General features: G+C 43.9%; 1 protein-coding gene across 1 annotated transcript; it reads left to right on the plus strand.

The window, feature by feature from the left end:
• Positions 1–54: 54 nt before the first annotated feature.
• Positions 55–24,433, plus strand: LOC143440803 (uncharacterized). The gene is made up of 7 exons (XM_076927607.1): positions 55–172; positions 5,976–6,052; positions 7,397–7,590; positions 9,115–9,206; positions 13,984–14,110; positions 14,662–14,793; positions 18,512–24,433. Exons 3-7 carry the CDS (start codon positions 7,539–7,541, stop codon positions 19,843–19,845), a joined length of 1,737 nt encoding a protein of 578 aa, XP_076783722.1. The 5' UTR covers positions 55–172; positions 5,976–6,052; positions 7,397–7,538; the 3' UTR covers positions 19,846–24,433.
• The last annotated feature ends 922 nt before the right edge of the window (positions 24,434–25,355 follow it).

Raw genomic sequence — 25,355 nt, forward strand, 5'->3', positions numbered from 1 at the left:
TAATTAGCTAATTAATTAATTAATTTTGTGTGTTTGTATGTGTATGTAGGTCTTTGGACAACTCGCAAGAGTCGGTTTTCTCCCACAGCGTGGGTCCCAGCCATGGAAGTCGGGTTGTAAGGCTTGGCAGCAATCACCTTCACCAGCTGAGCCACATAGCTGGTCCCAGATTGTGAGTTCATAGAATGCCTGGCAGAGGGTGGCTGTAAAGATTTTAGGTTGTATTTATAACTGTGGTATGGTGGGGAATGTGTTGAGATGATTGAAAGAATCGGGGCTCAACTCAACTGTGGGAATTTACATGGTCTGGGTTTGTATATAGTTCTCGAGTTGCATCTCACTGCTTTGTATGCAATTGAGTCTTTTCCATTAGGTGCGTTTATGTGTATTTGAGTGTTCCTATGTGTTTGCTTATATGTAGGTAAGGGTAATAGTTTGTGCATATAGGATCTGGTCTGTGTGATCGATGAGTTTGGTCACTGGCACATTGGTATGCTCTCTGGATGGCTATTAGCTAAGCTTGTGGGTACCCAAGGCAAGGTTGCACCAGGCAAATCATTTCTCCCCTACCTGTGAAGTATGAAACCCTGGATAATTTCGACCCAAGCCCAGAAGACAGCCCCACAGCCCCATTCAGTCAAAATGTCCTGTTCTAGGACTGAGGCATCAGGATGGCTACTGTGCTGTGGAAGGGACCAGATAGAGGTGTGTTTGCTTTTTCCTAGAATGTACCTGCTTGGCCTTGGGGAACAGGGCAGACTGTAGAGCCCGCTGCAGGGTAAAGCAGGGATCCAGATTGGGAATTGCGCTTGTGAGCCACAGAGCAACCAAGTCTCTAGATGTCTTTAGACACCAGTAGGAGAGGAGAGAAAATAAGAAATGGAGGAAGCTAAGTTGGCTCAGAGGAGGACATTGTGGTGCACTCTTCAGGACACACAGTCAGTCAGGCATTACAAAGAAGGATCTAGAAGCCCTGGAGACATATTAGTGTAATGGAAATGGGAGGAGGCTTTCCAGACTTTAGGTACATCAGCTGAGAGCCAGAGGAACAGTTAGTCATTTGATTTGATAGACCTTACAGGGATGACTTTGGAGGGACCCCCAAGGGGGTTAGGCTATGTATGAAACAATGGAGGAGTTCAGATGGTATTTGGGGCTCTGCACAGGGCATGTATGAAGATTTCTGGATGAGAAGGGTGCTTGGGAAAGGTTTTGATCATCTGTAGCAAGTAAGTATACATTAGTGCCCAGTCATAGGTGAGGGCAGGAAGCAACACATTCATGGGGGTGGGTACCGTTGGACCCCAAGTTAACCTAAAGTCAGCATTAAAATCAACCAGAAAGAGGTCTTCTGGGTGATAGGTGACTGGGAGTTCTAAAATGTTCTTCTGTAGACGTCATGTGTATCTGTCCACACCCATGTATGCTTGGTAAGGTCTTTGGCTTTTGTGGATAGGTGCCAGCCTGAGTAGGCAACTCCTCAGTTTCCTCTGCACCTAGCCATGCAGATGGGTCTGTGTCTGTGTGCTAGGGTGTCCTCCGTCTTTCTCTGAAAATGTGTTCCCAACACGTAAATTGTGGCTGGATTTTTGTTCGAGGCTCTATCAGTACGTATGTGTGAGAATCTGCCATGGGTCTCGGTGTCTTTAAAAACAAAAACAAAACCCTGCAAAGCAGAGGGTATGTTTGCCAATTCCATCATTGCTGTGGTTTTTGCTATTATTGTTGTTGTTGATTGTATTTATTCCTCGATAATTTCTCACATGAATATAGTGTGTTTGTTTATCCTCACTCCCACCTTCTTATGTCTCCCCACCCCTGCACCCTACCCCCCCTTTTCCACATTTATGCCTTTTTTGTTTTGTGACTCACTGATTTTAACCAGGGCCAACTGTGTGCAGGTTTAAAACAGTCTACTGGAGCCCCTTGGGCTCATTATTTGGTACACAACTGAGGGCAACGACCGTTTCCCCCCCAGAATCTGTCAGTTGCCAATAGTTCAGCAGGGAAGGAGAGGGGCCTGTGGACCTCTCCCTAATCCATGATGGCTGCTGGCAAGCCCAGGCTTGCGTGATGGCTACACATTCTTAAAAGTACATAATTGTAAAAACCACAATGTATGCTTTTGTGAGTAGCAAAGTGCGTGGCAATCTATAAAGGGGATTGTCACTTGTTGCGGAACATTGTCTGTCTGACAAATCCCCAAGGCCCAGCCTCGGTTGCCTAACCACAGGTTGTGGGTACTGAGCCCTTACGCTTATTCTGGGCAGAAACATTGAGCAGTGTGGCCCATCGATGTGTCAAGAGTAGTTTGCTTCTTCCTGGAGGTCACAGCCGCAGGGAAGGAGTACTGGGGGAAGAGTGTGTCCATGTGTGGCTCAGTTGCACACCTTGGTGATAGGGACATGGTGTGAGGGAAACTGAGGCCAGCGTGAAGGAAGAAATCTCGAGGCTCTAATAGCACTAAAATCGAAACCAGTGCACGAGAGCATGTACTCCGTCTTGAGCACTGTTCAGTTACTTGACGTTCATGAAACATTAGATATTCCTATTTTTAAAACGCATTCATTTTTACTGTTAAATGTTGTGTATATGTATGTGTTTTCGGCCAGCAAGTCTAGCTCAGTGTTCATGAATGTCAGATCCTCTTAGAATTGCAGTTACAGGAAGTCGTGAGCTGTCCGCTGTGGAGTCTGGGAACCATACTCGGGACCTCTGCAAGAGTAGTAGGTGTATTTTACTACAGAGCCATCTTCTCAATCCTTGAATCCTCACCTTTAATAATTTTGAAAATAGTTATCTGTGTTTGATTGTGTGCACGTGTATGCACACACACACACACACACAAGTACACGTGTGTGGGCATGTGTGCGCACATGTGAGGGCATGCACATTCTATGGCACTCCTGTGGAGATTGGAATCTTGTTTTTGAGACAGTCTCTTTTGCTTGCTGCTGAGCTGTGTGTCCTAGGCTAGCTGCCTTGTGGGCTTCTTGGGGTTTTCCTGACCCTGTTTTTCATCTCTTGGAATGCTGGGAAAACTGACTGGACCAGCCCCACCCTTGTACCTGCCTTGTGGAATTCAAACACAGGTTAGCAAGCTTACATGGCAAGCACTTTTACCCCACCAGCGCTCCCTCCCTGACTTTCTCAATCCGTTTTCATTCTTCTTTTGTTTGTCCCTTTGTTTTGTCTTTGAGAGAAAAATATAAAAAGGCTAAACAACCAGCCTGGAATTCAAATTATCAGTTAAAATACAGGACACTCATTTAAATTTGATTTCAAATATTTTTAAAGTAGTTATCAAGTATTATATGAAGGCACATGTATTTTAGAGCTAGTTATTAAATATATTTGAAAAGTACTTCTTTGGGGGCTGGGGCGTGACACATTCATGTAAAGTGCCTGCCATGTAAGTTTGAGAACCTGAGTTCTACCCACATAAAACACCAGGCATGTAATCTCAATAATGGAGAAGAGCAGCTAGTGGGGTCCCAGAGACTTTTTGGCCAGCAAGTCTAGCTCAGTAAGTGGATTCTAGATTGCGTTGAGAGACCCTCTTTCAAATAACAAGGTCAACTGGCTCCTGAGGAATGATGCTTGAGGTAAACCTCTGGCTTCTACATGCCCAAGCATACACATGCACATGGATTTAATGCACCCTCCCACACATGAACACACACACACACACACACAAATGCACACACACAAGATCATTCTTTTGGATAGGCATGCCCAGGTAGTATCCGAGATGTTCCTGTAATTGGAAATTATTCTTTGTGTATCTGAAAGTTAATTTTACTATATCCTGTGTATTTTTATTTACCAAATCTGGCCATGTGGTCCCTAAGGTCTCACAGGTAAGAATGGTCAGCTGGAATCACCCTCCCTTCATCCCCAGAAACAGTGACACCTTGCCCTTTTGTCCCAGGCTTGCTGTAATACTTGGAGAGATGGGAACTCACAGCACAGTGGTTTTACTGACCACCGTGAGTCCTATAGAATCCCCATTTCAGAGTTTGTGGAACCCAGGAAGAGTAGTCATTTGCTCCAGGTCCAGGTGCATAAACGTTTTTCTTTACTGTTGTCACATATGGAGCCTGGATGTAACTCACTTGGGAAAGCACTTGCCTAGCATCCAGGAAGCTCCTGGGTTTTATCCCTAGTACTGAATAAACTGGCTATGGTGGAGCATGTCTTGTATTCCCAGCTTGAGGTTGGCGAAGGCAAGAGAATCAAAAATTCTAGATGATCTTTGGCTGTCCATCTAGTTCAAGGCCAAGCCAAGATACAGGAGATTCTGTCCTAAAGAAAAGAAAAAAAGTTATTGTTGTGGGAATGCTGTGTAGGAAGAGGGATCAGAGAGTTACAGGGGAAATAACTAAGCAGGTAAATCACTTGCTGTGTACTCATGAGGATTAGAGTTCAGAGCCTCTGAATCCACATGGAAGCCAGGTGGGGTGGGGAGGCCCTACCTGTAACCCCAGTGCTCGGGAAGAGGAGTCAGAACATATAGAGCAAGCTGGATAGCCTGACTAGCTAAAACACTGATGGGGAAGTCCTTGCCTCAGTATATAAGGGGCAGCACAGTCAAGGAAGACCCCTGATGTCAGCCTGGGGATCCTGCACACACATAGGCACTTGCAGTCCCTCCACATGCACCACACACACAGACACATACAGACACACAGACACACAGACATACAGACACACATGCAGACATACATGAAGACACAATGCAGACACACACACATACACGCAGACATACATGAAAACACACAGACACACATGCAGACATACACAGACACCCACACAGACACACATATGCAGACACACATGCAGATACACAGAGAGACACAGAGACACACATAGATACACATATAGACAAACATACACACATACACAAACACACACAGGCACACCTATAGAAATGGACACACACAGACACACATACAAGACATACACAGATCCACACAGACACACACATACAGACAAACGCATACACACAGACACACATACAAATACACAGACACACATACCGACACACACAGACACACACATGCAGACACACAGAGAGACACAAACACACACATATGCAAAAAGAAAAGGAGGAGAAGAAAAAAGAAACACTTAAGAGGAAATAAGCATTTTACTAAGAAGTCTGAAGTCTAAAAGTTAAAAAAAACTATGGTCAGGCATCAGCAAGGTCTGCTTAGCTGCATTGCCTCCTGGTGGGTGTGGGTGTGTAGTCTCTCTCCCTCTCTTTGCATGAGCTAGCAGGATACATAGCTCAGAGGGGAAAGAGGCCGATAACATGGCTTCAGTCCCCTGAGAGCCACATGGTGAAAGAAGAGAATCAACTTCAAATTGTCCTCTGACCTGTATCACACTCAGTGGCACATGCACACCTACCTTCCACACAAAATAAATAAATAAAAATTACAAAAAAAAAAAAAAAAAAGAGTATTGTATGATGCGAGGCTCCACCAGAATCTCATCATCCCTCCCGGGAGGCCAGATTAAGTTTCTGACTCTCTTGACACCATTAACCCAACACGCTGGGCTTAAAATCCCTAAGTGAGGCTGGGGAGTCCTGGGGAAGGAACTGAAACTTGGACCTGGGCTTTCAAACTCCTCACTTTGGAACAGGATTTTTAAAAAACATGGGATTCTGGATGTTGACTAAGAGCTGTCTCTACTGAGCGCTGGCTGCATTCCAGGCACTCAAAGTAGGATGTGATTTACAGTGGTGATTCCTTTCTCCGGTGCTTTTACTTTCGTAACGATCAACCTCAGAAGCGATCTGAGAGAGAATCCCTAAGGAATAATGGTATTTCTTTGAGAAGGCAATGTGCTGAGGTAAATTATGGGCATGTTCAAGGCTGAGGCAAAGGAAAAGGTTTTATTAGCAGAAAACGGAGAGGTTGGGGGCCTGAGAGATGACTCAGCAGTGAAGAGTCTTTCTTCTCTTGCAGAGGATGGTTCCCTGTACCCACAAATAGGATTATCACAAATGCCGATATCTCCAGCTCCAGGACATCCAGCACCCTTGGTAGGTACTGCATGTATATGAACACACACGCACACACACACACACACACACACAGGCGTGGGGATTAAGAAGAGGGAAAAATCAGATGGATGCTGCTGCCTGGATACAAAGCTCATTGGTTTTGAGACCTGACGGAGTGATTGCCATCAGCTCACTGGTGGAGAAGCTGTTGTAGAAACATGTTCTGTCAGAGCGTGTCAATATCCTGAAGGTAGGGCTCATTGCACAAATATGTGCACAGATGCAAGTTGTACGCAGAGCCTGGTGGAGTGGGGAATATGGGTCAAGAAGGAATTTCTCATGAGGCTTCAGAAATGCCTGTCTCGGCCATCAGCCCTGAATGAATTCATGCTTTTAAAATGTGCTGTTTGCTTAGTTTGTGTGTATATATGCCTGCATGCAGTGCAGTGCCTGTGGAGACCAGAAGAGGGCATCAGATCCTCTGGAGCTGCTCTTACAGGCAGTTATGAGTCAGTACGTGAATTACAGGGACTGAATTCAGGCCCTCTGGATGACTAGTACTTACTGTAACTGCTAAGCCATCTCTCCAGCCCTGATTTTATAAGTGTGCTCATGCCGCATGTATAAAGAGGTCAGGGAGTACATCTTGCAGATGTCAGTTCTGTCCCGCCATGTGGGATCCTGGTATGAAGCTTATGTCCTCAGGCTTGGTGGCAGGAGCTTCCCCCTGCCCCGTGGGGCCACCTCACAGTTCTCTTCCACCTTTTCTTTAAAAGGACTTTCACGGGGCCATCGGGATGGCTTGGTGGGTAGAGTCATTTGCTGCCAAGCCCGATGGCCTAAGTTTGATTTCTAGAATGTACAAGATGAAAAGACAACCCTGACTCCATGAGTGCTGAGGCACCCCTCCAAAAAATATTAAAAATACTTTATTGATCTTCTTGTGGAACCCCTAACAGTGGAAGCAGGGGCTGTCTCTGACTCCGTTGCCTGCCTTTGGAACCCTCTCCCCCTACTGGGCTGCCTTGTCCAGCCTTAATAGAAGAGGAGCTACCTGGTCTTGCCACAACTTAATATGCCACAACAGGTTGATATTCATGGAGGCCTGCCCTTTTCTGAAGAGAAATGGAGGAAGCGTGGATGGTGGGGTTGGAGTGGGAGGAGTGGAGAGGTAGGAGGAGAGGACAGAAGGGAAACTGTGGTTGGGGTGTAAAGTAAATAAAATAAAAATAAAATAAAAAAAAAACAGTTTAAAAAGAAGGACTCCATCTGGGCTCCAGATGGCTCTACCCTTGCCAAGCATGGAGTATACCAGATACTGTTCAATAATCATCTTGTTGACCTTCTAAGAGGGAGGCTTTGCTGACATTGTTATCCTATTAGGGACATGGAGCCTGAAGACATTACATCTCCTGCCTGAGACCACTGAGCTACAGAGCTAAGAATTTAAACGCAGACGGTCTGGCTCCATAACCCTCACCTAATAGTTCTACTTAAAACTCATACAGTATTTCATTCTCTCACCATGAAGAGAAAGGGTGTCTCAGAGGTGAAGACTAAAGCCCCAGTTAATGAAGGTAAGAGACATATGCTTTACGAAAAGGCAGATTTGTGTCGTGGGGATCTCCTAGACCCGGCTGATGGAAAGAGTTTAGACGTGAGATGCCTCCCACTCGCTCTCCCTGCTCACCCCTAAGTACCTGCTCTCAGAATTCTCCTAAGCTGGTACTATTTTGGTTAGTTGTCTGTTGCTGTGATATAACACCATGACCAAGGCAATTTATAGGTTTAGGTGAATGGATGTTCTCTGAGTAATTCTTCAGGCACTCTAAGGTGGTAGAACACTTTAGAGTCAAATGTTGGGATCACTTTTTTTTATTTATTTATCTACCCTCACCCCACCATGTGGGGTCAGGGGATGACTTTCTGAATTCAGTTCAGCCCTTTCCACATGAGTCCCAGGGATCAAACTCAGGTCCTCAGTCCTAGAAGCTGATGCCTTTTATCCGATAAGACATCCTGTTGGCCTGGCACAATAATGTCTAATGTACAGAAGATTTCACAATTAAAAGTAGTATTACCTCTCCTTCCTTAGTAACCGAGTCTTTCCCTGGAAGTGTGAGTTCCAGTTTCTTGTGCTGTACAGAAAGTGCCACATTCATAATCAAGTATTTCTGTATCTATTACTATATGTTTAGGCATACTTTTCCACATGTGGTAGCCTACCATGGGTACCACTAAGGGGGCTTGGTTTATTTTTATTTTAAAAATCTATCTATCTATCTATCTATCTATCTATCTATCTATCTATCTATCTATCATCTATCTATCTATCTATCATCTATCTATCTATCTATCATCTATCTATCTATCTATCTATCATCTATCATCTATCTATCTATCATCTATCTATCTATCTATCTATCTATCTATCATCTATCATCTATCTATCATCTATCTATCTATCTATCATCTATCTATCTATCTATCATCTATCTATCTATCTATCATCTATCTATCTATCTATCTATCATCTATCATCTATCTATCTATCATCTATCTATCTATCTATCATCTATCATCTATCTATCTATCTATCTATCTATCTATCTATCTATCTATCATCTATCATCTATCATCTATCTATCTATCTATCTATCATCTATCTATCATCTATCTATCTATCATCTATCTATCTATCTATCTATCATCTATCTATCTATCATTCATCTATCTATCTATCTATCTATCTATCTATCTATCTATCTATCTAATATATATGAGTACACTGTAGCTGTCTTCAGACACACCAGAAGAGGGCATCAGATCCTATTACAGATGGTTGTAAGCCACAGTGTGGTTGCTGGGAATTGAACTCAGGACCTCTGGAAGAGTAGTCAGTGCTCTTAATTGCTGAGCCATCAATCCGGCCCCTTGGTTTACTTTTGCTAGAGTTGTTCTGAACAATCAAATACCTGCCTGGAATGTAGTACAGTGCTTAGTACACGTTGGCATTTGTTCCCCATTGAGCATTTCTTATGAATGGGTTTTCCTACTCTTAAAAGCCAGAGTGACCTCATGACTTCTTCCCCCTCAACCAGCCTCACCTTCACCGAATCCTGATCAGACACCAAACCAGCTCTCTGAAAGGAAGCGGAGAATTCCAACCACATCGTTGCCAACCTGGTACAAGGTAAGCCGTTGACCCGAAGCTAGCTTGGTCTGGAGAAGGCAAGGACATTCCCACCTTTCTGTCCTGCTTGTACATTTGTACATCCAAAAAGTACCATTGGGTGGTCCTTTTCCTAAGACAGGCTCCCCCACTTCCTAATTCCCATCTCTGGTAGGATGATACCAACCTCATAATTTTCTTCCTTCTCTTCCCTCAAGATCTATTTTGTTTTCATTATGTGTGTGTATATATATATGTGCGTGTGAATGCAGTGCCCTGGGAGCCAGAAGAGGGCGCCAGACGCCTAGAGCTTGCGTTCCAGGTGGTTGTGAGCTGCCAGACTTGAGTGCTGGGAACTGAACTCTGATCCTCTGCATGAGCAGCAAGTGCTCTTTACCACCTACTCATCCCTCCAGTCCTCGGTTCATTTTCTTTGTAGCAGTTATTGCCATCTGACAGTATATTATATTTTTAACTTGTTCACTACTCATCTGCTTTTCTCCATCTGCAATGGTAGGGACCTTGTCTTCTGTTGACTGTCTGACATATCCCCTGTGCCCAGATAGGATGGAGGAGACTGAAAGGTCTTGGTGGGAGGGAATGCTGTTTTCCAGGGGAATACCAAAGCAGATTGTCCTTTGAGGGTAAAAACATTTATTAACGCTGCGGCTAGACAGCAGGCTAGCAGAGCCTCTGAGAATGGTTCAGACCCAAGAGGCAGAGTAGGGAAGCAGATGCCCCTTCCTTTAGATCTCAGAGGAAGAAGGAAGATTAACAGCGTGAGCCCACATGCCGGGAGCAGGGGAGGAGAAGGTAATTTTACAGAAGGAATGCAGGACTACTATCCTGGGAGTGAAGAGGGCACATCCAGTTGATTTGCTTCCACTGTACTCATAGCCTCTTTCCACTGGCAGCCTGAGATCTGTGAACTTCTCTAGGGGAGCAAGGATGATGCCCACCATTCTCCTTGAAGCTGGGGACCTGGAGACATTCTGGGCACTTGGTTAGATGTTCACAGACAGACTCGGCCTCAATAGGAAGTTTGCCCCTTTCTTTACAGATGAAGGAGAGGCCACCACAGGTGCAGGCGGGCCTGGCCTGAGCCACAGCCTGGTCTGGATTTTAGCAAGCGCTTCATATGTATGGGCAGAGGGGGTGGATGGAGAATGAGTGGATGAGTGTGTGGGGTGAATTAGCGAATGGCTCTTCTGAAGCAGTCAACCGTGGCCTGCAGCAGTCCACCTGGAATCCACGCCTCCTTTTTATTCTGTCACTTCCGATTTTTTTTTTCTTTAGGAACGCCTTGTCTTCCAACCACTTTGGGTGAAGCTGATATCTTTTTAAAAATTCTTTTAAGTTCGCGACTTCAGTTATGTTGTCCAATCATTTGACATCATTTTTCCGTGACAGTTTCACGCATATAGAGAGAGCACTGTGAGCACGTATCCATCCACACACGCCCACTGTCCTTCCTGGCCCTCCCCTAGTCCTGCTTGCCGACTAGAACCACCCCCAGCCCCTTTTATTTTTATGTCTTTCTGTTTCGACTCGCGAATGGAATTAGGGTTGTTTGCATTAGCGTGTGTTTGGGGTTATTTACTGGACTGTGGGAAATTTAGAGGTGGTCACACCACTGCAGAAAAAACGACATTCCCCTCCCCTGGCAAACATTAATCACCGATAGCTCCTAAGGGACAGCTGGGGCCTCGTGATCCCCCTCCCTGCTATAATTATGGGATGTTGATGGGCCTACTCTTGTGCAGGTATCCACAACCGCTGTGAGTTCATGAGTGCACCGGCCATGCCATGTCCAGAAGACAGCCCTTCACAACCCTCCTCCTCATCCTCCAGCTCTTACACTCTTTCCACCTCCCTCTTCTGCAGTGTTCCCTGGGCCTTGGATGGGGTGATGTAGGGAGAGGTTGGTCTTAACCTCACCCCACTTCCAGGCTTACTCAGGGCCATAGTGATTGATTCAAGGCTGGGCGTGTGACTCAGTCCTGACCAGTGAGAACTGGTCTTGAGACTGCGTTGACCTCAGGGTTGCTTAAACTGCTGGGACAGAATCCTGGAGGGGCACTGTGACAAATGAGAGTTCCAGAGGAGAGATGGGGAGAGATGGGCAGCCATCAGCAAGTCTGAAGTACCTGCAGGCTCACGTGGGCTTCTGTTCAGCAACTGGAGGACCGGACCGCCTTTCCTATTAACAGCAACAACATACACATATACACACAATGCACATACAGAGACATACACACATGTACACACATGCATATATACATACATACATATATATACCCACATATGTATACACATACATATATACACCTACATATATATACACTCACACATATACACCATATATGCCCACATACACACTGTACACATACACAGTCACAGAGACATACCCATTATATGCATACATATACACATACACCACACACACAGAGATTACACACATATACACATATACATACACATTATACACATACACACAAATAGTATACACATACCCATACCCATATACACATACATACACATGTATATACACATACCCAGACATACATACATACACATATTACACATACATATATGAATACACATACTACACATACACAGACACATATACATACATATACACATATACAGACTACACTCAAACATATACATACACATATACATATACTTATACATATGCATACACATTGGACACATACATAATAAACACATACGAATACTCACTATATACATATACACACATAGTCACTGTGCATGCATACACATACACTACACAGATATACATACCTACATATGTATACAGCACATATGCATATCCATATCCATCATACATATACACCACACAGACATACTACACAGATACACAGACATACTATACAGATACACAGACATACATATACACCACACACACATACACACACACAGAAACAATAATTTAAAACTCACAGGGAAGTGTAAGAAGTGCACAAAGGTCACCCAATGTCTGGAATTTGCTGACAGTTCTCCTATCGCCTTGCCATCTGCATACTTACTTTCAAAGCCATTGAGCATAGAGTACACACTGTAGTCTTCACCTCTAAATACTTCAGTCTGTGTTTCCTAAGAATGACCATTGTTTTCAATGCTGGAGACTGAACTGTACTGTTAGTCACTCTTCCCATCTCACGGAGGTGGAGACAGAGGCATGGCGAGTTACTCACTCAAAGACCTCCAGCTCTTTGGTGGTCAGGGAGATTCAAGCCCAAGGCCCTGGCCCTGACTCCACATGCCTCACAGAGTACTCACTCTAACAACCACAGTGCTGACCTTCTCCCCTTCTCTCTGTGTTCTTTCCTCTTGAAGCTGTTTTCTTCGCTGTCCATCCCCTGAGGGACCTGCTCTGCTCCACTCTGCTCTCCTCTCCTCTGCCTTCTCCTCGCCACTGGAGCTCCAACTGTTGTCTACTCTTTCAAGCATGTGGAAAGGTCTCCTGAGCACGATGTTCTAGCATCATGCCACATTGGGATGCCCCTGAGGCCATGTTCATGCCCCTCTTCCCTGCCCTACACTGTGTGCTCTAGAAGGACATTCATTTGGCTGTGGCCATGTGAGGTGTTTGATAGAATGGCATTGCTGTCCTTCCATGTTAGTTTGTGTGTGAGCATTCGAGGCTGGCTGAACCAGGGACCTTTGTTCTTGTTCTTCCTTAGGGAACTGGGGAGGGTTCACCCCGGTTCAGTCCATGATCTGAACCAATGGAAGTGGGGTGTAGGAAACGAAGGTTCTTCTCTTTGGTCCTTTGGGGCCAGAGGGATGGCTCAGTAAGTAAGGGTGCTTTACAATATCCACTCTTTATCAGTGAGCCATCTCTCCAGTCCCTGATTATTGAACATTTTTAAAAGCTTATGTCATAGGTTTCCAATATCCTGTTAGGCAAACCTGGGTTCAGAATGGGAAGAAAATGCATAGTCACACACCCCTATTTTTGTTTCTATTGCTGTGATAAAATACCATGACAAGAGGCAACTGAAGGGGAAGGCTTATTTGGCTTATAGTTCCAAGTCACAGACCATCAGCATGAGGAAGTCAAGGCAGAGACTTGAAACATCCCATCCACCGTCAAGGCAGAGAAAGGAGTGTACCTACATTGCCTGCTTGCTTGGCACTTAGCTAGATTTCTCTCTACTCATACTGTCCAAAGCCAAGACTATGAAATGGTGCACGCACATGCAAAGTGCATCTTCCCATCTTAATAAACTCAATTATGATACCCGCCCCCCTCCCTGCCCCTCACAGACGAACCTGATCTAGACAGCTCCTCATTCTAGGCCTTGTCAAGTTAATAACTAAAAAAAAAAAAAAAAAAATGAGCACACTGACGGCCAGAGAGATGGTCAGCAGTTAAGACCACTTGCTTCTCTTTCAGAAGACCTGAATTTGGTTCCCTACACCTATATTAGGCAACTCACGATGGCCTATGACTCCAGTTCTAGGGGATCTGAGATCCTCTTCTGACCTTCACAAGCTCCTGCACACATTACATAAATCACATAGACATACCCATATACACTAACACACACACATACACACACACACACACATACACATACCACAAAACCATACACATACACAAGTGGTATGGACCTAGTGCAAAGTGAGGAGGTACCAGGGCTATCGCCGAAGTCTGCAACGGTGTAGAATTCTGAATACAGCCCAGACTCCCACCTCTTTGCATCTACTCTCCTGGGCCAAGGGAAAGACAAGGCCTCGTATGAGCGATAGTGGGACTTTGGTGTTATAGGAACCAGTGATCTTCAAAGATGTAGCTGTGTACTTCAGCCAGAAAGAGTGGCAGCTACTGGAGCCTGCTCAGAAGGACCTGTACAAGGATGTGATGCTGGAGAACTATGAGAACCTGCTCTCTGTAGGTAAGGATGACTTCCTTGCAGTTGGTACTGGCCATGGGAGAGCCTGCGGGTCTCTATTCTGAGAGGCTGTGGTCCATAGGGATGAACTCTACCATAAGACTAAATTCAGACACTGCAAATTGGATGCTGTTGATGACATCCAAAAACTGATGCTCTTCAAAAGTCCTCCTCTTCAGAAGCTCAGTGTTTAAATCATATGCAGAGTAGAAGCTGGAATGTGTTGGGAATGTGTGGCCCTTCTTTTCGCTCCCTACTCCTCGTCTTCACTGGCAGGTCTGGCTTAAGTCACAGGAGGCCAGTTAAGCCAATCCTGATGGTCAGTGAGTTGAAAGATGGGCTCATTGGATGATGTGGTCATGAGCTCAGTCTCTTGGACTATTAGCATGATAATGGGGGGCAGGACAAGTTGAGGGGGTGACTGGCTCTATGTTCCAGCTGGTTGTCTGTGAAATCTCTTAACTCCTTTCTACACAAACATTTGTTTTGAAAAGTGGTTCTGGGAGGCATGCAAAAGTCTTTCTTCTTCTTCATCTTGTTTTTCTGTGGGACAGAATACTATATTTTCAAGCCAAAGTTGATTACCAGGTTGGAGCAAGGAGTTGACCTTTTTGCCAAAGAGAACGATGTTCCTGGAGACACCCAGCAAAGTGAGGCAGGAGTCAGCAGAAGTGACACCTCTGCAGGTGAGTTGGAGGGACATTGCTAACTAAACTATTGTCTTAGTTTACTGCTGTGAGGAGACACCATGACCAAGGCAACTCTTATAAGGACAATGTTTAATTGGGGCTAGCTTACAGGTTCAGAGGTTCAATCTGGTATCATCAAGGCAGGAGCATGGCAGCTTATGGTACAGGAGGAGCTGAGAGTTTTACATCTTCATCTGAAAGCCGATAGAAGATTGGTTCCCATGTATTAGGGTGAAAGTCTCATTGTCTACCCTGACAGTAACACACTTCCACCAACAAGGCCACACCTACTGCGACAAGGTCACCCCTCCTAATAGTGCCACTCCCTAGGCCAAGCATATTCAAACTACCACAGCTATGCTTCCTGACCTCTATTCTACTAGGAAGATGACGGGTGACTGCAGAACTTGATTCACTTGAGGCAAACTTTGCCATCCTGCCATCCCCAGACATGTTTGCACTCTCCAGTTTGGTACCACACTTTCCCCTTTTCCCTTGTCTTCTGGGATTGCGGGTGACAATGACAGCCTGACTCTAGACTTTTATACTAGATGTCTTCTCCTCAAATGGTGATTCTCCACTGCATTTCAATTATTACTCCACCCAGAATACTTTGCTTTTTTATTTTTTAAGTGTGTGCATGTGTGTGCACATGTCAGTGTGTGTGTTGTGTTCTCATGAAGGTGTGAGTACACTTAGAGGCCATAACAAGACATCAGGTGTCTTCTGCCATTTTATTTTATTAAGACAGAGCCTCTCACTGAGCTGGAAGCTAACCTTTCTGGCTAGCCTGCCCAGCTAGCAAGTTCTCAGAATCCTTCTGTGTCTGTCCCTTAATGATGAGGTTACAGGCATGTAGCTATGCCTGGGTTTTTAGTGGGTGCTGGAGATTTGAACTCAGTTCTTCATGCTTGCAGTTCAAGTGTTCTTACCCATTGAGCCATTACCCCAGCCTCTAATTTTTCTTTTTGTGTCTATATATCAGTGTCTTAATTATTTAAAAGATGTTAATAGCAGTGCTTTTTAGCAGACTGGTTCCTACCCGATCTTAATCTTTTAAAAATATCATTGCTAATTCACAACCCTATGTTGACTTACAGTGCTTTTCTGAATAACATAATCATTACCCACCACTTCTGAACCTCAAGAATGCATGTAGATGGTTTTCATTAAGATAATATATGCAACTGGGGTGAGGATGAAACACAGTCTTGCTATATAGCCTAGCCTGAACTTGTTCTTGGAATCCTCCTGCCTCAGCTCCTAAGCGCTGGGATTATAGACACAAAATGTCACACTCAGCTAATATATGCATTTAAGAAGAATTCCAAATTGTAAAAAAGCAGTGCTCATTAAAAGTAACAACCTTGGGACAGTGAGATGGCATTGTGGGTAAAGGTCCTTGCTTCCAAGACTGATGACGTGAATTCAATCCTTGGGACCCACATGGTGGAAGAAAAGAACTATCAACAAGTTGATGTTCTGTTAGGCACATTTATGACCTGGTTATTATTTTATTTGGACACGAGATATGATTTATGACAAATTGACAAGGGGTGGATTGTGATGGCTATTCTTGGTTGTCAGCTTGATTACATCTGGGATGACTAACACATTTTCCTCTGACCTGCACAAGTGTGTAGTGGTGTACACATGCCCATATCCACACTCAATAAATGATTTTACAAGTAACAATCCTGGTGCATGCCTTTAATCCCAGCACTAGGGAGGCAGAGGCAGAGGCAGGCACATGATCTCAATGAGCTGGAATCCAGCCTGGTCTACAGAGTGAGTTCCGGGACAGCCAGAACTACACAGTGAGATCCTGTCTCAAAACAAAGCAAAACAAACCACCAATACTCTTGTTTAGTCTAGCTTCTATTTTTCTTATTCTAGTCTTTTCATTTGTTTTTGAATTTGCATACAGAGTAACAGGCTTCATTATGACATTTTATGACATGCTTCTTGTCAGTTGTCCTACCCAATCTGTTTCCCCACGCTCCTCCCAGTAGCTCTCCTTCTGAATTTACAGTCAGATGTTTATAGTCCTCCCTTATAGTCCTCCCCCATCTGGCAGTCTCCTTTCCAGTCTCATGACCTACACCCACCGACTCCCACACATGTGTGCATGCGTGCAGGAAGATTGAAATATAGGATCTCCATATGAGAGAAAATATGCAGTTTTGGTCCTTCCAAGTGTGCTTTGTTTTTCTTAACATAATAGTTTCCTGTCCTTTAAAAAAAATTTATTAATCTGCCTTGTGTATCATGTTTAAGACAAATGATCCTAGCACCTGTCTACTATTAGAGACATGTGAAGTAGCAATGATGTAGTGGATCTTGTCTCAGGTCTTGTTGGCTGCTACGACAAAGAAGGTCCAGGTGACTTATGCTTATCTTTGTTGTTCTGAAATCTGGAAGTCCAGGTTTGGGGTGTAAGCATGACCGAGCCCTAGAGAGAGTCTTCTTTTGGATCGTAGACATCAGATTCTTCTGTATGTGCTTACCTGATATAAATAGATCTAGAAAGATCTATGGCCTTTTATTAAAACAATGATCTTATTCACGAGGGGTTCTTTTTCATGATATAAATGACCTTTCTGGGGCGCTACTTTCAAGTGTCATTATACTAGGGATTGTTCAGGAATGATACCAACATTAAGTTAATAACAGAAACAGAACATAAAGAACTCCCATAGATTTCTGGTAGAAATACTTGTTGGTAGATGTACTTAGGAGAAAATAACCGTTAGACAGTATCCACTAGGGTTGTGCAAATATGAGTATCTCAACAACTACAATCCCTAGATATAGACATGGTAGAAATGTGCACTGTATTCAGAGTGCCTCAAACTGAGGTCTAGCCAAATGCCAATCAGTGAGAAAATAGTGAAATATGTATTTGGAATGTTTGTATAAAGAAATATAAAGGATGTAAATGACAGAGAGCCATGATACAAAATAATGTGGGTGAATCTCACACAAAGAACATTAAGCACAGAAGACCAGGTCCTAAAGAGCACATATTGTAGCTGCATTTAAGATGGCTAAGAGAAGACGAAACCAGTTTATAGCTACAAGCCAAGGATGGGCAGGGAGAGGGTTCAGCAAGTAAGGACACATGCCACCAAGCCCGACAAACTGCATTGGTTGGGACCTAGAACCCATATGGTGAAACACATGCAAACTCTGGCACAGCCTGTACCTCCCCTGTTCCATACATGCTCCAAGAACATAAAGAGGAAGAAAATGAGAGAGGGCTGGGGTGGAAATGATTGCTTACCTGCTTCCGATCTTAACCTGAAGGCCACAGGATATGTTTGGTCTGTGAGCACCAAACAAGCAAATATTTTATATTTTATACTTTTTGTACATGTTATACTCTGATTATTGGTGTTTCCCATTAAAACAAATCCAGACATGAAACATGTTTCTGTTCTAAATCTCCTTCATGGAGCTGGAGAAATGGCCAGTGGTTAAGAGTGTTTACTGTTCTTGTAAGGACCAGGAATCAGTTCCCAGGACCGATGTCAGGCAGGTCAACTGCCTGTAACTCTAGGTCAGAGACACCTGGTGCCCTCTTGTGGCTTGCACAGACACCTGCGCTCACATGCATATACTTAAATAAAGACACAAGCATGGCATGCTTGTGTGTGTCCATGCACACACACACACACACCTTAAAAAACATTTTAAACCTCTAAATCTCCTTCAGGGAAGAAGACAGGGAATAATTCCACAAAGGCAGAAGTCCGGAAGCCAGATAATTCTAAGACAACATCACTGGAGAAGCGGAAGAAGGCAGATCAAGGGGGTGGTTCCCAGAATTTGAGAGCAGAAAAGACCTCAAAAAGTGATGACAGGCCATCTCAGATTAAGGAGAAATGTGGCTCAACTTCGACTACAGAAGCAGACAAAACTGCCACTCCTGGCAATAAGGAGCATGAATCTGCGACCCCGGGCACATCTTCGAGTCAAACATCAGCAACTACAGCACCGCGGAGCGCTCTTCCAGAAAAGTCGACGTCGGGGAAAGATGTTCCAGGAAAACCACAGAGCACAAGCAGTTCCGCAAATCCAAAGCGCAAGCCTGCCCGACAAGGTAAAAACCACTTTAAATGCAAGGAATGCGGGAAAACCTTCAACCAGACCCTCCACCTTGTGGAGCATGAGCGAATCCACACGGGAGAGAAACCCCACAAGTGTGACACGTGCGGCAAATCTTTCCGCCACCTCTCGTACTTCCTCACACACTACCGAATTCACACAGGCGTGAGACCCTACAAGTGTAAGGAGTGTGGCAAAGCCTTCAACAGCAGCTCCACTCTCAACAATCACTGCAGGATCCACTCAGGGGAGAAGCCCTTCAAATGTGACGAGTGTGGAAAAACCTTCAAGCAGAGCACAAAGCTCACCCGTCACCAACGGATTCACACCGGGGAGAAACCCTACAAGTGTGGAGAGTGTAACAAGTGCTTCGGCCGCAGCTCGTCCCTGAGGGAGCACAAGAGGATCCATACCGGAGAGAAGCCGTACTGCTGTCAGGTGTGTGGGAAAACCTTCAGGGTTAACTCACATCTTTCAGAGCATCAGCGGCTACATTTAAAGGTGAAGCCCTACAAGTGTGATAAGTGCGGGAAGCACTTCCGAAACAGCTCGTACTTGACGGAACACAAGCAGATCCATGTGCCCGGGGCCCGAGTGGACTGCCCAGAATGTGGGAAAGTCTTCGCTTGCAAAATAGCCCTTCTCAAGCACCAGAAGAGACATGAGGCAAACTCCAGGTATCGATGCAAGGGATGTGGAAAGACTTTTAGGTGTAAGTCAAGCATTCAGAGGCATGAGAGGCTGCACGCAGGGGAGAAACCTTTCGTGTGCACTAAGTGTGACAAAGGTTTCACTGACAAAACTACTTTGAATAATCACTTGAAAATCCACTCTGGAGATAGGCCAGACCCATGTGCCCAGTGCGGGAGGACCTTTAAAAAACTGGCTACCCTGCTGATTCACCAGAAAAAGCATATTAAAAAGAAGCCCACAGAGGTATAAAAAGACCTTTTGCCAGAACTCACATTTGGGTCTTTGGGACAAAGTCAAAATAAGAGAAACGATATACATGAACAGTTCCTTCATTTCTTAGTAGTGGTTTTTTCAGTAAGCCGGTAGTTTTCTAGAAACGACTGTTTTTTTTTTTTTTTTAAACCTTTCCCCTACTTGGAGCATTTGTGCAATATAAACAAACATTTTGTTGTTGTTGTTACTAGTCCAGCAGACAGGTACTACTATCAACTGCATCTGTGGATAGAGGCAAAGGGTGACATCAAACATCGTACAATGTACTAAACAGACTCCCTTGCCTTCCAATAACTAAAAAAGATCTGGCTGGCTTTCATATTTGAGGAATTCAGCTAGTTTTTCTCTGCCAGCCACTACAGTAACCACTAAAGAGGTATGGCCGTTTAAATATCAACATGAGGTAAACATTTAAATGCAACATTTGGATGAAGCATTGACATTCCCGTCCTCAGTGGCCAGTGAACCTCGCTGCGGGGCATCGTCAACAGCTAACATGTTCAACACCATGGAAGATTCTCTTCAGAACTGATCTTAATGACCAATAACTCTTTCATGGGATGACCCCGAGGAAAACAGGACACAACTCCCCCCCCCTCCCCCCAGCGGAATGTAGCATTTTGTAAGGTTTGTGAATGTGCTGGAGTCTGTGATGTTTGGAGCACTTTCAAAACTCTGATTGGTCAGTGCCCCACCCGCAGGACTCCTGCCCCTTTGTGTTTGGTGGGTTACTAATAACGTCATGGATAACTGTGAGCATTTGTTGATCGCTGTCTACCTATCAAGTATGGTGCTGAATTCTTTATGTGAATTAGCAGAGCTAAGTTTCACCAGAGTCCTATCAGATAAGAACTGTTATGTACCTAATTTTCTGTTGAGAAAACCAAGGCTTTTCTTTAAGAGTGTTCTCCTCTTCCTCCTCCTCCTCCTCCTCTTCCTCCTCCTTTGTCTTCTTTGGTCATTCCTATTCTTATTCTCCCCAAAGGACTCCTACCTCCATTGTGCCTCAGGCAGAAGGATCAGTAGGTTACTAACAGCATCACTGATGCATTTGAGTGTTTATTGATGTCTTTCTGCCTATCAAATATGGTGCCGGAATCTTTACAGCAACTATATCAGTTAATCAATCCTATCAATCACATGCAATAAGAAGTATTATGTACCTAATTTTCATTTTATTTCATTTCATTTCATATTTTATTTTTGAGGCAGAGTCTCACTGTGTAGCCTAGACTAGCCTCAAACTTGTGACGTTCTTCCTGCCTCAGCTTTTTCGGAGCTGGGATGACAGGTGTGAGCCACCATGCCCAGCTGAGCTGCTTTGTAAGGATGGGTTACTTACAATTTTGCACCTAAAGAAGACTACATTGCTATTTTATATTGCACTCTTCCAAATAGATAAGATTTATTATATGTTAGCATAAAATGTGTCTCTAAAATGTGTATTTGTGTGTTTATGTGGTGTGTGTGTGTGTGTGTGTGTGTATGTGTTTGCATTTTTGTTTAAACAGCTCCTCACAACAGAAAGCAGGAGCTGGGACAGAGGTCAGTAAATCATGGAGTGTACAGAATTAGGTGGATCTAGCCACAGCTACTTGGAAGGTTTTGGTACGTACTATACAGACTCATTTATGAATTTTCTGTCAAATGGTTGTTTGGAGCCATACAAAGTCATCATCAAGTTATTGGAACAGAAGCCCTGCATCTCATGAAGCTGAAGATATTTTCTCTGTGATCCTTGAGGAAAAAACATTGGTTGGCAAACTTTGAATGCCAAATGGGCTAGAATGGACTGAGACTCCCAGCTCCACGATGCTTAGGGCAGAATGCTTAATGGGTTACTAATGACATCATAGATAACTGTGAGCATCTACTTCTCAAGTGTGGTGCTGGACTCTGCGTGCATCAGCAGAGCTGATTCTCATTGGAGTCCTATGAGATGAGAACTGTCGCGTACTGAATTCTCCGTTGGGAAAACCACGGCTTTTCTTTAAGAGTAGCTACCCCCTCTCTTCTCCTACCCTTTATTTTATTTTGTATTCTTCTTTTTAACTTACAGGACTCCTACCTCCATTGTGCCTCGGGCAGAATGATCAGTAGGTTACTGACAGTTATCACTGATGCATTTGAGTGTTTATTGATGTCTTTCTACCTATCAAATATGGTGCTGGAATCTTCATCAGTTAATCAATCCTACCAGTCATATGAGATAAGAAACATTATGTACCTATTTTTTTTTTTTTTTTGAGGCAGAGTCTCACTATGCAGCCTAGACTAGCCTCAGACTTGTGACGTTCTTCCTGCCCCAGCTTTTCCAAAGCTGGGATGACAGGTGTGAGCCACCATGCCCAGCTGAGCTGCTTTGTAAGGATGGGTTATTTACAATTTTGCACTTAAAGCAAGGACTGCATTGCTGTTTTTATATTGCACTCTTTCAAATAGATAAGATTTTATTATATATTTGCATAAAAGGTGCCTTATTTTTTTGTAATATATATATATGATCTTGTGTTTCTGTTGTCTCCTGACAGCAGAAAGCAGGAGCTGAGACAGAGCTCAGTAAATCATGGAGTGTACAGACCTAGGTGAATCCAGCCACAGCCTGCTGGAAAGAGTTTGGGTACACACCACATAGACTTATTTATGGATTGTCTATCCAGTGGTTGCTTTGGGGCTTACAACGGCAGTATCAAGGTACAGGAAGAGAGAGCCAGCATCTCATGCAGCTGACAAGACTGTCTGGCCAGTGGAAAGTTGGATAGCCACCTCTTAATGGCTGAGGAACGGTAATGAATTATGGAGGAAGTGTTTCAGAAAAGAAACAAAGGAAGGCTGACTCTAAGGTGGCTTCGCTGGAACTCTTGTGCCACCTCTCTCAGTGTTGTTGATGATATATGGCACGGCCATACAATACAGACCACCCATGTGTGTGTTTGTGCACGTGACCATGTCTCTGCATATTAGAAGACAAGTTTTGGAGCCGCGGAGATGGTTCAGTGGTTAAAGCCCTTGCCAGGAAAGTATGAAGACCCAAGTTCGAGTCTCCAGAACCCATGTACAGGTGGGTGTAATTCAAGGCTCCGAAGAAGGAGATGGCATCTCCAGAGCAAACTAGCTCAGGAGACTAGCTACATCAGAGAGTTCTGGACTTGACTGAGAGGCCTTGCTTCAATGAGCAAGGTGGAGGGAGTAACAGAGGATGATTCCTGACATCAATGTTGGGCCTCCATTTGTACTCTCTCCCACATATATGTGCATATACATATGTAGACACACATGCACACCTGAGTATATACACATGTGCAGGAAAATGGAAAAACTCCAAATTAATTAAAAAGGACAAGTTCCACGAACGGCACTTACCTGTATTAGACGTAAGTTCTAACCTGCTCTCACTTTAAAGTGCCAGTGACTACACTCTCAACTGCTTTTGTTCAGATCGCGGAACCTCATCACCCACAGTTCACAAAGCTCTGGCAAGTAACAGGGCGGCAGGTGTTAAGACCAGAATCATCTACTGCCATCTTTACCAGACCCTCAGCCATGCTTGGAGGACTTATCAGAAGACAGATATATGGTGACTCGCCCCATGATACTAGCCAAGCCTGTGACCTGTGTGTTCCAAATGCAGCCAATGAAGTTGGGAGCAGGGGTAGAGTGATGCTCCCAGACTCTCTGGCTTGTCTTAATATTCTTATTTGGGACAATTTCTTTCCACCCTTTGCTCTGTGAAGATTAGAGGGCACACAGATATCTTAAGATGAGAGTAGAGAAGCAACAGATGAAGTTTCAGAACTCTGGCTGGAACTATCTGGCGATGTGGCTACTAACTCTTGAAATGATCACAGGAGTGGAACCAAGAAGTGTTATGTGGGGAGGTGACTCCACGTGGCCTGTTATTTTTACAGTGGTTGTTTTATGACTGTAAAATATTTGTATGTGAATGGGACTGACTATGTGGGTAGCTTCCCCTTATAAGAGAAAACAGGTACTTGTTTCCTGGGATCCCTTTGGTTGCAAACAAGAATCCAGCTCACACTAGCTGAATTGAAAAGCAAAGCAGCAAAAGGAATTGTGGACATGTGAGTTGGGAGGGTTCCTTGCACAAAGGGTTCATGAGAGTGGTCAACCCTAACTGGAATCAAGAACTTGATACAGCCAAGACACCTCTGAAGCTCTGTGTATTTCTCTGCATCGTCCTTCTTTCAATAGACTGGAGCATTCTCCGTAATGAGGAAAGATGGCTACACAGTGCGAGGATGCTTTTCAAACTAAGAAGGAAGAGAATATCTCTCTCCCAGATATGTTCCAATAGAACATCTCAGCAAGGCTGCTGCAACTGGGAAGTGGACAGAGAAATGGTTCCTCCTTTCTTATCCTTGAGTAACTGCAAGGAGAACATAGCACTTTTGTAATCTTTTGAAGATGGTATCTACAAGAGATGCTAGAGAGACAGGACCCATCTCTCTGCAGTAGCATGCACAGTGACAGAGCAGTTGAAGAGTATTTGATTGATGCATTGCCAGCGCTAACTTTCTCTGTCTTAAACACATTCTATTTCAAAGCATGAAGTTTTTTTTTTTTTGGGGGGGTGGGTGGGTTGGTTTTCCTTTGTTTTGTTTTTCATGATAAAAATATTGTATTCATAGGCTGGCAATATAACTATGCCAGTAAAGGTGCTTATTAGTAAACCTGACAACATGAGTTCAATGCCAGGGTTTCACACGATAGAAGGAGAGAATAGAGTCTGGCGGGCTGTCTTCTGACCTCTGGATGGGCACCCTGGCTTGCACACAAGCATATGCATATACCCACAATAAGTAAATGTAATAAGCATGTGTATTCTTTAATTTGTAATACATGTCTGGATATTATTCAAACCATAGTCAAAAGGTATATAAAAATAGTTGTTCTGACATTCATCTCAATAAAAATGTATACACTACAAATATTCAACAATGAAACATATGTTACACAGTAACATATGTTTTTTCTTTTCTTTCTTTCTTTCTTTCTTTTTTTCTTTCTTTCTTTCTCTCTTTCTTCTTTTTTATGAGACAGGATCTCTCTATGTAGTCCTGGCTGCCTTGGAATGTAAACCAGGCTGTCCTTGAACTCAGAGATCCTCCCATCTCGGCCTCCTAAGTACTGGGATTAAAGGCATGTACTACCACACCCAGCTATATATGAATTATAATGCATGCACAAGAAAAATAAAAATAGATTTTTTTTGTCTAATTTTTCGTGTTTGTTCTCTCTATTAGTATTTTTTAGTAATAGCTTTCATTGATGCTTTGAAAATGTCATACATGTGTACAATGTGCTTTGATCATATCTACTCTTTCCTCCAGTTCCCCCTGGAAATCCCCCTTTACATGCACCCCCAATGCATCTCTCTCCCAAGTAAATTTTTTTTTTTAAGCCAATGAGTCTAATTAGCAATGCCTATATGGCCCTGGGTTTGGAGCCATCCTCTGGGGCATAGG

Source organism: Arvicanthis niloticus, chromosome 30, assembly GCF_011762505.2.
Source record: "Arvicanthis niloticus isolate mArvNil1 chromosome 30, mArvNil1.pat.X, whole genome shotgun sequence".
NCBI classification, from domain to species: Eukaryota; Metazoa; Chordata; class Mammalia; order Rodentia; family Muridae; genus Arvicanthis; species Arvicanthis niloticus.